At 40.7% G+C, this 13,845-nt stretch overlaps 1 protein-coding gene across 1 annotated transcript in view; it reads right to left on the bottom strand.

Annotated features, from left to right (window-relative positions):
• Positions 1-1,507: 1,507 nt before the first annotated feature.
• Positions 1,508-13,845, bottom strand: part of LOC149319904 (vascular endothelial growth factor receptor 1-like) — a 127,467-nt gene continuing 115,129 nt past the window's right edge. The window contains exons 24-28 of the mRNA XM_089512568.1: positions 7,047-7,152; positions 5,408-5,547; positions 4,715-4,802; positions 3,740-3,831; positions 1,508-2,379 (exon numbers count right to left, since the gene is read on the bottom strand). Coding sequence (XP_089368694.1) covers positions 2,184-2,379; positions 3,740-3,831; positions 4,715-4,802; positions 5,408-5,547; positions 7,047-7,152 — 622 coding nt within the window. The 3' untranslated portion in view covers positions 1,508-2,183. The remainder of the gene's footprint in view (positions 2,380-3,739; positions 3,832-4,714; positions 4,803-5,407; positions 5,548-7,046; positions 7,153-13,845) is intronic.

Raw genomic sequence — 13,845 nt, 5'->3', positions numbered from 1 at the left:
CAGAACTTCATGGTCTGAAATGCTTCCCTCTTATCCCCATTGGTAAGAGACTGCAGCAAAGGCTCTTTGACAGCTGCTGGGAAGTGTAATGTTTTTGGACAGAGTGCACTGGAAAGAGACTAGCCCTCTGCACCTCATCCAAAAAGGGACTTGGGCATAGCCAAGCTGCACCTGCATGTGCAATGATCTGCAGGATCCTGACCACAGTCTGTTAGTTCTGGATGGCCGAATTCACAAATGCCTGCATTCTTTCACAGCTGCAGCACTGTCTCCTATTGCCACCACCTATACCCACATAGTGATAGGATTCCAGCTGCTTAAGTACACTCCAACTGTCCCAGTTTGGCAAGGACAATCCTAACCAATCTGTTGTCCCATTTTTTTTTTCAGCTGCTTCTAAAATGTCTTGGGTCATCCTACTTTCTCCTTTTGCACTCAGCTTACTTCAAGCTTACTTGCTGCAAACTGAGTTCAAAATGCAAAAGGTTTTAACCCAGTTTAAATCAGCAGTGGGCAGAAAAGAGGAGGCAGAATCTCCTCAAGCAAAAGCAAACTGTTGTGCCATCTCCTTGCCTGGTGTGTGTTTATCCTTGTTAATACCTTCTGCCATTTTGGCCACACTCTGATCTTATTTGGCTACATATGTTCCAGATGTCATCTGTGAAATGTTGTGGGGTATGATTACAACTGTAATAATAAATTGTCCTAGTCTTTAAATTGTACATATGATTGCAATTTAAAATATCAAGTTCCTTTTAAATCCCACTGCTATTTGTACACAACCATGTACAAAGTGCAATTTTTCGTCAAAAGCTACATTTGTGATTACTCATCTTCACCTGGAACTGTAGTTCCTAAATGAGAAAGCACTTTTTAAAAACTTCTTAACAAAACTGACATTCCCAGAACTGCTTAGGGGAAAGCCATAATAGCTGAAATAATACATAAAAATCAATGATGGTTTATTTTCCAGGTGGCATAGACCTTTGTCTGTGCAGTGTTCACATCTGCTTGTAAGCTAAAACTTACTGGGTTATCCATAATTTTTAAACAACTATTTCAAAAGTCATTATAGAGCACCCGTGTCATACATGGGTGCATTATACGCTGCTTTCAGCATTGCTTCCGCCGTGCACCGGAAAAACAATGTCGTGTGTGCCCGTGGCGCATGCATGCCGCCGCCATGTGCCACCATGAGCACGAGCCCCATTACTTATAAAGAGGCTCAAGCATAACGTTTTTTGTTTTATGTGAGGGGGGGTCCGGAATGGATCCCCCACGTAAAACAAGGGTGCACTGTATTTGGTTATAACATCAATCACCTTTATAAGTTTTAGTAATACACAATATCATATTTTAATTCATTGATATGGGGACTGGCCATTTTTTATTTTTTATTATTTTTGGAATTTTAGCCTTTTTAATTGTTTCTTTAAATTTTATATTAATGTGTTACAATTACTGACACATTAATTTTATAATTTACACTAAAAATTTTCACCTCAAATTCATTTTCAATTTAATGGAAATGCTAATACTAATGTTTACAAGCTCTGATTGGCTGCATCCTCACTGTAGAAATAATCCGGTTTGACACTGTTTAAACAGCCATGGCCCAATGCTAGGCAATTCTGGGAACTGTAGTTTTGTGAGACATTTAGCCTTCTCTCTCAGAGAGCTCTGGTGTCACAAGAAACAACAATTCCCAGAATTCTCTACCTTTGAGCCATGGCAGTCAAAGCAGTGTCAAACTGGATTATTTCTACAGTGTGGATGCAGCCATTGTAACAGTGCTGTGGGGTCTGGTTCAACTTTGTTTGCATGGACACCAAGATTGTCTTTGACAATACTACCTTTCTAGTTCAGTTGATTTCAATTCCTCACCATTGTATTGCATGAGACAAACACAAGCATGTCCAATAAGGAATGCATGGTGAGGAAACATTGCAGTGGCCCTCCCACCTGCAACAGGCATATATTTCCTTTTCATTGTTGGATGCAGAACTAATGCCTTAGTTCTATGCAGAAGCATTAATTTCTGCGGCTTTATAGAAATAGCCATCACTATTGTACACAGGTAGTGTTTGCATCAGTAAGCAGCAGGAAGCACAGTTCAATATTTAAATGGTGACAGAGAAAATGCAGCTCCCTTAAGGAACAGCTGCTCTGAAGTGTTTGAAGTCCTAAACTGGTGGAGTTGAATACCGAACCACAGAATTATAGATGGGTGGAGGGAAGCCATGTTTTCCTTCCCGCATTATATTGTCATGCGTGAATTGCTGGGTCACATCACTGATATGACCACAACTGAAACTGTAGAAGTCTCGCTTTGTGGTGCTGGAAAGGAGAGATTCTTTGCTTCTCTTGGCAGAGTGGAGGCTGTAAGGAAAGATGGACACTTGTGAGATGAATGTTAAATAGGGACAGAAAGCTATTGGCCATTTGTTATACTTTTAAAAAGTTCAATTAATGGATCAACCCAGTCCACCTGGTTGAGTAGATAGCAAAGCCTTATGCCAACCCAAATTGTATACAAAATAATGGATTGGATTCTAATGTTTCACAGTATCACTAAAACTAAACACTCACAAGAGCAGAATTCAAAGTCATAGCTGTGTTAGTGTGGGAAATCAGTATGCAAAAGGATCTTGTAGCACCTTTGAGACCTTTCTAGAACCTTCTTTCTCAGATGGTTGGGGTACCCAAATTTGGGTACCCAAATAGCCCATGCCTGGAATATAGTACATTTTCGGCCAGGAGGCAAGCACAATAAATATGTACAGTGGAAAATCTCTAATGGCTGTGTCTCCTGCAGGGTGTTGTTGTTTTAAATCAACCATTATCCAGCAGGGCCTGCCTTGTATAGGCACCAATCCACCCCTTGATCAAAAGAAGGCATAGGGCCCATAATGGTGCCTTGAGGTTGTTTTTTTTACTATACTTTTTCTCCTATAATGTAGGATTGAATTGGTATCATAATTCCACAAACTCCCAGCATGTATGTATGGTGGTTAATTTGGAGGCTTCTATAAGCTGTAGCCTCAAAAAGTAACTGTTCCATCATGTTCTGCTATCAGTATTTCAGATAACAAACACTAAGATCCTGCATCAGATATGTAGTTGCAATGTTGCAGATTCAATCTGTCTCCAGATTTGGCCTCTGAAACCTATCTGCACATGCAACACGTTGCAGCAGGGGGTGGAGTTCTGCAGCACTGGCAAGTGGGTTCAAGAAAGATGATGCCTCCTGCCTCCTCCCACCAGTAAACCTGTTGGGTCCTCTCACAATTAGATGGTGCACAACTGGTGGGAGGGGGCTGAGCACATCATCCTTCAGAGCCTCACTCACCATCACTGCAGAACTGCAGCCCAAAGTGCAGCTGACTGGATTTTAAGGTGGATTTCAGGACATTTACAATGATGCCAATGGTACCACAATTGTAAATGGGAATAGGAAACAATTATAAAGTCATAAGGAGCCCTGGTGAAGCAATGATTAAATGCCGGTACTGCAGCCACAAGGTTGTGAGTTCGATCCCAGGGCTCCCAGGTTGACTCAACCTTCCATCCTTTTGTAGAATGGTAAAATGAGTACCCAGCTTGTTGGAGGCAATTGGCTAACAGACTGTAAACCACTTAGGGAGTGCTGATCACTGATAAGTGGTATAGAAATGTAAATGCTAAAATGCTATTGCTATTTAGTTTTGTCTGCAAGTGAATACAATATGACATGACTTACCCAAAGAAAGAGTGTTTTTGTTTGTTTCCTGTCCACGTAAAACGTTTCAGCTCTTTTGAAGGCAGCACAATTCCACTGTCTGCTTGGTAATCCTGAAAGAAAATCCAGCTCTAATAACTCTGTTCTGTTTGAGACAGGTCAAACCTTATTCAAGCCCCTTCTCATCAGTATGACTTCTGCAGAATTTCAAGTAAGTTCACAGGCCCCTCAGCTGACTTGGTGGTGGAGGGCGTGGGTTGGAGGAGATGGTAAGACAGTAGCAATAAGTGCCTGTATCAGTTTTGTCAATCATCACTGTTTTGTGGAGCAAAAACAAATTTATGGGCAAAAGTTGATAAATGCTGTTCAGTAGGAATTTCATTCATTATTTTATTCCCATTTTGTGACTTTTTAGTTGGGTTATGATGTAGCTTGGTTGTTACAAGACTAGCAGAATTTTCTTAACCCATACAGAGATACAGATTTTAAGTGGTTGTCTCTTGAAAGAATTTTATATGCATCCAAATTGTTCTGTAGCTCAGACTGAAATCTGGGTTACAGAAAAATTCCCTGAATTCATTCAGCTTAGTCCCACTGCAAATCTCCATACTTTTCCTTCCCACAAAATTCTCTTTCCTTTAAATAAAAATCACTAGATATTACTAGATATTGTGATGGATGTTGGTGGAGGATATCGGTGCAAAAATGCTTTGCACAAGGAAACCAGTAAGCCTGCAAGGGACAGTAGCGGTGGAGTCAACCGGGTGTTGTTCAACAGTAAGCTATCTTGAAGGGAAATGACCACAAAAGATTGGTCATTCATCCTTTTTCTTCAGGTCATGAAGGCAGGAGTGAAATGAAAAGAGCAAGCAATGTGTTGTCTTCAAGAGTGCTTTAGTTGTGTATTCTTTTGTGGCAGCGGGTTGGACAAGATGGACTTTATGGTACCCTCCAACTCTATGAGTCTGTGATATTAGGAGGTTGACTGCAACTTACTTCATGTTCACATTTGTCCTTTGGTGAAAGTTCCTCAAAGGTCTTGATCCTCTGTGGTGGCTTCATTCTGAAGGCATTCATGTGTCTCCTTAAAGTGCAGGAAGAAGGGGAAAATATATATCAAACTACTTGTGAATGCATAAACATGGGCAAGAGCATGCATATGCTCCATCCTTTGCTTGGGAGGGACAGAACTGCCCTAGACTACATTTGAATGCATTATGCTTATTGTGTGCATCTGTCCCTTCAAGTCGCCTGTTGACCTTCAGCAACCCCATGAATTTCAGAGGTTTTTTAAGGCAAGGAATACTCAGAGGTGGTTTTGCCCATTCCTTCCTCTGAAATATACAGTACTTGGTATTCCTTGGCAGTCTCCCATCCAACTACTAACTACAGATGACCCTGCTTAGTTTCCAAGATCAGATGAGATCTGGTACCTTTAGGGTATTTAGGCCAACTACTTTTACTAGTGCTGCATATTTACTGTTATCTACAGAGATCAATCTTACCATTTATTTATTTATTATATTCATTTAAAATATTTTTAAAATATTGTTTTTAAAAATATTTATTTATTTATCTATATTCTTTAAAAAAAACAGTCACTATATGGCATCTTTCAGTGTTCAGCATCAAAATCATATCACCATTGTCTATCTGTGGTATGTCATGCAACTTGTTATTCCATCTTACCCAGTATTTTCAGAAGTAGAACAATTCAAGGCTGCTGAATCATTTTCTATCCCATTAAGATTAGGAGAAGTAAGACAGGGACAGTCAAATCCAGAGTTTGCTGATAAAATATCATTCAAGGGGATGTAATCTTTGCCATCCTATGTGCATAAAAGTACAAAATAACATGAAACCCAGAGGGGGGAGATTTCTTGCCCTCCCAATGTTGCTGGACTCTTACTCACATTAGCTCAGTCCTTCATGGCTGACAGCCAGGAATTCTGGGAGTTGCGGTCCAGAAATAGCAGAATCACTATAGATTCCTCACAATACAGAATACTCATATGCTATTAGCATGATGGAGATTTTAACAAATAGTTGACACTAAGTCTGATCCGTCACACTTCAGCTGCAGCACTAGGATATGTGCTAGTTCAGCCCTTGAGCTTAGAGTGACTACACAAAAGAATCATATTATGCAGCACAGATAAGACTATGAGCCTGTACAGACAGGCCAAAATAAAGCTAAGCGAAAGCCACGCTCCAGTCACTGGAGCATGGCTTTGGTGCGGCTTCTGGACTTAGGACGCATGCATCATTTAAACAGCATACCTCCAAAGTGACCTGCGGCAGCTTTATTTTGGCCTGTCTGTATGGGGCCTATGACACATTAGAAAAATTAAGGACTGTCTTTCAGGATTAATTTATTGATTTTTGCTGGAATTCATAATCACAGTTATGAATGAATAACCTAGAGTTATGCATATGTAACTGATTTGTTACATATACATATTCACTATTGTAGCAATAATGCAGGGAATACATATGCGTCGTAAAAGTCCCCCAATTCTGCCTTACTGGGTTTTGTTATCCTGTTGTTCAGGATAACAACAGGCTGATGTTTCCACTATCCATCCATTGAGTGATCTCCAGGAGGAAGCACTGAAACAGGGATACTTCTGATTGTCACAGTGGTGGAAACTTCAATGTGCTGCATTCCAATCAACAGTAGAACAGATCTCCAAAGTTCACAGCAGCTGCTGTCTAGTAAGGTAGGATTGGGAGAAGGGTCAAGCAAGGAGAAATGCTTGTTAGAGGTAATTACAGTTGCTCCTCCATTTTTGTGGGGGATCTGTTCTGCCCCCACCCCGCAAAAACAGAAACTCGCATATATTCAAGCCCCATTGACTTGAATGGCTGCATGCTCCTGTGAAAAGCTCTGAGCATGCTTCATAGGCGTGCAAGCCATTTTAGCCAATGGGGCTCGCCCCTCCATCAATAATCCTGACCATGGACTTCAAATCCACGAAAACGGAGGGGCGACTACGCAATATTCTGACTTGTCAGTTCTGATCTCTGTAAAGTACAATATAAAATGGTTTTGTTTTTTTTAAAAATGGTGTCATTGTGTGTATACAATAGGACCTCACTACCTGCAGGCTTGCCATCCATGGATCTGCATCCACGGATGGAAAGCCCCACTGTCCCAAATGGCGGTGCAAGCATGGTCGTGCACACACCATACCACCATTAGCGACAACAGGACTTGTGGACCATACAGTGTAGTCCCTGATTCTGCACTCAGTCTGTAGTATCAGCATGGTATTTTTTTTTTATTTACTATGAAGAAGCTTGGTGCATACTGAATTTTACTGCTTACCTGTTGCACATTTGCTTGAAGTAGGTCCCCTAATCTCTCTACCAGCTGCAAGAACTGTGGCCTTTCGTTTGGATCTCCCTGCCAACAGTCAAGCATGATCTGGTACCTGACAAAAGTGAAAGAAGCAGGATGAAAAGAAAGTATATTACAGTCTCTCTTCTTCCAATTTAGGGTCACATTGGTAGAGTGGTTTTTATTCTCACATTTTGAAGCCACTTTTAATCTGATCAAACAACACGAAATCCATCCATATTTCAGTTCTATTTTTTAAATTATCTTTTATCTTTTCCCTCTTTTTAAAGAAAACATCCTTAAAACAAAAATCTAGCACCACACCCAACAGAAGTAAGTGCTGATGGTGTTACTGGACTTCCCTCAATGACAGTTTAGTAAGTACAGTGCATTTGTGGAACACTTTGGAAAATGCATCAAATATCAGAACAAGGATTTCAGAGATTTGTACCAAATTATGGAACCCTTCTCCAAATTGGTGCTTTCCTGGGGGACTATAACTCCTATAATCTGGAAGGTTCCCAGACTGAGGAAGATAGTTGTCAAGCTATAAAATCTATTATGCCACTTTATTTAGAAGGTTTATTGATTAATTTAGTTATTTTCATGGTTCTGAGTGGGAGCATGAGATGAAGATGTGTCAGTATGAAGCAAATACAATTTAATTGTGGAATAAAGTAGTTACAGTAAACTGTCAATTTCTTGTAAATATGGAATAAAGTAAGTGTGTAAATAAGTAACTAAAGAAAAAACTGTGAGAGCTATGCTGAAAGTGCTTTACTTTGAATGCTTTTTTCTTCGACATACAAATCACTAAGAAATATTTCCTTAAACTCTTCACAAGGATCTGTGGCTTAGTTGCTCTATTGACTGATTAATCTTGGAGCTAGAATAATCCCTGCTGCTTTAACATTCAAAATCTTTCCTACCTATGTGTAAGCTCATTATCCCTTCTTTCCCAAGCACTGCTATAACTATCAGGCTTTCAAATACATTGTACATGAAGACATGTTATCTAGCATTGAAACAACTTTCACTGTTGGTGGCTAAATTTCTGCAGCTTCCTTAACTGTTCACAGATCTCTCCATCACAGTCCCTGATAGCCTTTGATGGTATCCATTGAATATTTTCTCTTTCACTGGTCACCCCCCTAGGAGTCAGAGCAGAACGTTTCACTGAGTAGTTTCACCATCCTAGCAGGCAACCCATAAATCCTTCCAGGCCGATCACAATGAAGCTGGAACAAGATGCTGGCAAGCCTGTGATTCTTGTGCACATGTGCAGTGTTTCCTGTCTCTTGAGATACCAGCTTTCTCTTCTAACAGGCTCCTATAGATTTATCAAGATCAGATTAAAAATTTGATAGAATCTTTAAAGTTGCACTGAAGTAAGGAGTGATGTGTTAAACAGCAGGAGGGAGGGTTCAGATTAGGTTTGGTGTTTAATTTTAACCCTCAGACACATTTTAGCCTCATCACAAAAGGTTTTGTTCTCCCCAGCTATGGCATCTTTTGGGTTATAACTCAACCCACAGAAGTACAAAAACATGTAAAACATTCAAGAATGAAGGGGAAGGAAGGCCTACCACACTTAGGAAGGAAAGTATGTGCTTCACATTCATATATCTGGGTGAGTTCTTCTGCCTAAGGCTTGGGTCCAAATTTTAGAGGCCAGAGAAATCCATCTCAGAAGGAGTGGTGAGATTTACAAGGATCAACCTACTTCTGTTCAGATATAAATTTAAGCAGAAGTATATAGGTTATCATCTCCCACCATTCTGTCTGTGTCCTCCAACAACAACCCCCCACTAATTCCAGTGCTCCACCCATTCCTGAACACACCCCTCCTTCCCTCCCATAAAGTGGGAGCTACAGTATCAACAGGAGAAGCTAAAGGGGGAGAGGTGTCCCTCTAATCCATTCATTTTCATTAATGATAGGAGCATTTCCAGATGGAAGGCTCCTTATATCAGTTACTCCACTGGCTACCAGTTTGCTTCCAGGCACAATTCATGACTGCTGGTCATGACCTATAAAGCCCTACATGGCTTAGGTCCAGACTATCTGAAAGAACAATTTCTCTCCTTAAGAACCTATAAGGATCCTAGGATCTTCAGGAGAAGGCCTTCTCTCAGTCCTGCCACCATAATGGGCTCACTCAACAGGGAAAAGAGAGACAGCCTTCTCAGTGGCTGCTCCCACCCTCCTTTTCATGGGAGGTTAGGCTGGCTCCCTTTTTGCTTTCCTTTCACTGATAAGCAAATGTTTTTTTTTTTAATTCAATCAGGCTTTTAATATATAATCATATAAGGGAGGCTTTTATACGGGGTGTGTGCTTTAGTTATGTTTTAATCTTTTGTTTGTTTATGTAATTTTATACTGATTTTAGTTAATTCTTTTAATTGTCTTTTACATTTTTATTATATAGTTTTTAAATGGTTTTCTTTGTGAGCCACCTTGGGTCTCTTTCTGGGAGAAAGGCTGCATAGAAATGACATGAAATAAAAGAAACAAACAAATAAAACATTCAGAAAGCACTAAGGAGCTACTTTACCTGTTTCACCTAGAGTCCTTTCTTTGGTAAAGACTTTCTATGGTAAAAGGGTGAGTGGGTGGGAAAAAGAAATAGTGAGAACACAAAAGAGGGATGTTGGGGACAGCTCAATAAATGAGATAGGGAGGAGAGCCTAATCTGATAGAAATGAAAATGTAAACAATAAAATTTGCTTATGCTAATGTTTAATGATTAGTTGCCAATATGGAAATAATTTCATTACCTTAAAGGCAATTCATTTCATCACAGTGGGCAGTGATCTATATGTCTTCTCCTCAGTTTGCTGCCCAGGGTATCACATAATATGATGATTATGATCACAATCATGATATCACATTACACAATGCTAGCATTATGATTCCACTGTAACTGCCATGGCTGCATCCTATGGAATCCTGGGTCTTGTAGTATAGTGGGGCACTAGGACTCTCTGGCTGACAATTCTCAATGCCTCTCCCTAAACTATAAACTGCTCACTGTTTTTCTATGGTGGTGGGATTGCATGCTCCTGTGAGGCAAGAGGCTATGCTGATGGTAGTGGTGCTGTTAGTAGCATCTCCCATGTCAGACATGCTTTTGCTGAAGAGCCACACTAAATGTGCCAAATAGCTACTGGGCAAACAAAATAGTGGATGGTGACACTGGTGGAGGATTTCTCAGAGACAACAGGAGTGACTCTATAGCTAATACTTGTGAGTACTGCCCAGAAGGAGATGGAGGAACCCCCATCTGAATGTCTTTTACCATGAAAATTCTATGATGAGACAATCCAAAATGAAGCAAGAGATATTGCTAGAAGATGGGATTACCAGGTTGGAAGGCAATCAGCCAGTTACTGAAGTACAGCAGAGGACAACTAGGCATAGTGCTGTGTCTAATGATACAACTGCTGGAAGGATGTTCAGCTGTTGATGCGCTCAGAGGTGAAAGCAAAGCCTGAAGCTGAACAATACATGTTATAGGAGCATGGAATGTGAGAAGCATGAATCAGGGGAAACTAGACACAATAAAAAAAATGGAACATACAAACATTGTCATACAGGAATGGGACATTTTGAGTCAAATAATAACATAGTGTTTTATTTAAGAAATGAAAATCTAAGAAGAAATGGGGTGACATTAATAGTGAAGGGAGATGTAACAAAAGCAGCCAAAGGATATAAAGCAATGTCTAACAAAATAATATCAATAGGTCCTTAGGGGAAATCCATCAATATAAGTACAGTTGGCCCATGGAATTTGCAGGGGATCCATTTTGGATCCTCCCCCCACGAGTTCCAAAATGTATGCATATGCAAGCCCCATAGGTTTGAATGGGGTGCATGCAAGTGGGGCACATTCCATTCACGTTAATGGCAGTTGCCCCTCTGCGAATTTCCAAGTCTGTGGATCTCAAGTCTTCGGACTTGGAGGAGTGACTGTATAATCCAAGTTTATGCTCCAACTACAGAGGCAGAAGAAGAAACTGAAATATTCTCCTGGAGGTCAGGAGGAACTCAGCTACACACCAAATTAGTACTACTTGTTAGCCATGGGCAATTGAAATGCAAAAGCAGAAAACAGAGCAGAAACAAAGATTGTAGAAAAATTGGCCTAGGATCAAGAAATGAAGCCGGATAGTGATAATTTGTTTTTTTTATTATTTTTTTTTTATGTAAAGAAGAATGTAAAGAATAGATGTGTAGTATTAATCCTAACTGACTGGGAGCCAGAAGAATTCTGGACTAAAGCCAGGGGCATTGTCAGGCAGGAAAACAAAAAGGCATTGTCTGCAGAAAAAAGAAATAAAAGCCTCAGCAGATGGCAATGAAACTCTTCAACCAGCTAAGGGCAGTTGAGAACAGCGTTGCCAATTTCCAATGAATTCCCTGGAATCTGGGGAATTTAATTAATTTCTTTCAGGAATTTTAACTGAATATTTCTATAAATATTGGGGAATTCCGTGGATTTTGAATTTTGGTAAAACATTCCAGGGAATATCTTCAACGCTTGTTGGAAATACTGGTTGAGAAGCAAAAGGAAAAGCTGACAGAAATACAGTCAGAACACTGAATGCTACTGTTCAACAACTTGTGTTGAAGGACAAAGAGAACTACTGTAATAATCAGGGCAGAAAAATATAAGATAACTACCCCCCACCCCCACCCCAAATAAACAAACCAAGAGACCTTTTCCACAAGACTTGAGAAATCAAAGAGAAATTTAAATCAAGCATGGAGATGCTATACCACCAGGAGGTAAAGACATTACATGACCAAGCAGAAGGTGAAAGAGGATGGAACCAATACAGAGAAGAACTATATAAAAGAGATTAAAGGATGACAGATTCATTCAAAGAAGAGCCATTTGAAGATGAACCTATAATTTCACAAACTGAAGTGGAACCTGCATTCAGAGCACTAAGGAAAAATAAATCACCAGGAACAGATGGCATAATGATAAAGTTGCTTCATGCTAAAGAGACAGAATCTACTCCAGTTTCATCAAAAGCTGTCAAAAAATATGGAAAAGAAAAAAAATAACCCATAGGTGGGTTACAGACCGCCGAAAAGCGGGCGGCCTGCATCCGCCCCTTTCCCTGGTGTATCGGGGCCTCAGCTGCCAGACCGGCAGCCTCCGAGGCCCCGATCCGCCACTTTGCAGGCTGCGGGGAAGTGGCAAAAGGCTGCTTCTCCGCAGCCTGAAAAGGGGTGTCCTTGGGGCTTCAAGCCCCAAGGACACCCCAACGGCAGCGGGGACTCCCAGAAAGGGGCCGCTCGGCCCCTTTCTGATTTGCGTCACTGGTGCAGCCTTCACACGGCTGCACCAGTGATGCAAACCAGGAAGGAGCTCCATTTCGGAGCTCCTTCCTGCTCCGCCGAAAGGGTGCATTAAGCGCCCTCGCGTGGAGTGATGGCATCACGTCCGCGCCGCCTCGTTTGGAGGTGGCGCGTTCATGACACCATCATGGCGGCGGCCATGTGGAACGGCCGCTGTCATTTTGTGCGCGCAGAGTGCGTGCTAGGGTTAAGGGGGTGCGGAAGCACCAGCCCTTCCTAACCCTAGTACACGCTCTGCGCGTACTTTAATGGCGGTCTGTAACCCACCATAGATTAGAAATTTATAGTATTCATTTGAATCCACAAGAAAGGAAACACTAGGAATTGCAGTAACCACAGAACCATTGCATTAATTTCTCATACACACATCATGATGTTCAAAATTCTACAAAAAAGACTTTTACCACAAGTAGAGCAAGAAATGCCAGATGTCCAAGCTGGGTTCAGGAAAGGAAGAAACACTAGGGATCATATTGGAAATATGTCTACTTCCTCAGTTGCACTCAGTGGAGTGGTAAGTCAGAGAGGGACATATATTCCCTAGGTGTGTGAAAATGTCAACTTGAATTCAAAATCCTTTGTGAATGAAAATGAAGTGGCAAGCCCAATTTTAACTATAGTCATTTGTGAACAAAAGTATTGTGAACTAGCCTTTGTGCATGGAAATGAAGAGGCAAATCCAGTTTGGCAATGGAACTAGCCTGTAGTGAAGAGAATAGATGAGTGTAGGACACCCCCATGTTGAAATGTCTGTAGTGTGCCAGGAAGCCATTATCTTTGTTCAGTCCACTGCTGAGAGACTGTAGTTTGTGGATGAACTCCAATTCTGTTGTTTCTCTTTCCAATTTATCTAGTTCTTTTGTTCAAGGACTGATGTTCTGAAGTCTGAGATGGAATGCTCTTAAAGAAAAGAGTGTGCCACAACATTTGATTGTCCTGAGGTTTAATCTGAATGTAGGACAAGAGACTACTGTCAGGACAGAATACAGAGAAACAGAATGGTTTCCAGTTAGCAGAAGGGTCTTGAAAGGCTGCATTTTATCACCCAAGCTGTTTAACCTGTATGCTAAACACATCACAGCAGGATTAGATGTGGAGGAAGGAAGCATGAAAATTGGAGGAAGGAGCATCAACAATGACTCCATACACCTAGCAGAAAACAGTAAAGACTTGGAATTATTACTGAAGAAAGTTAAGAAAGAAAGTGCAAAGGCTGGTTTACTGTTGAACATTAAGAAAACAAAAATAATACCATAGATGATTTACATAACTTTAAAGTAGTCAATAAAACTATTAAAACAATTAAAGATTTTCCCTACCATGTCATTAATCAGTCATTAATCAGAATGGAGACTGTGGTCAAGAAATCAGAAGAAGACTAGGACCTGGAAGGGAAGCTGTAAAGAACTAGACA

Source organism: Sceloporus occidentalis, unplaced genomic scaffold (genome assembly GCF_023333645.1).
Source record: "Sceloporus occidentalis isolate IW3139 unplaced genomic scaffold, rSceOcc1.0.p SCAF_2, whole genome shotgun sequence".
Lineage (NCBI taxonomy): Eukaryota > Metazoa > Chordata > Lepidosauria > Squamata > Phrynosomatidae > Sceloporus > Sceloporus occidentalis.
This window is presented reverse-complemented; position numbering and strand designations above follow the sequence as displayed.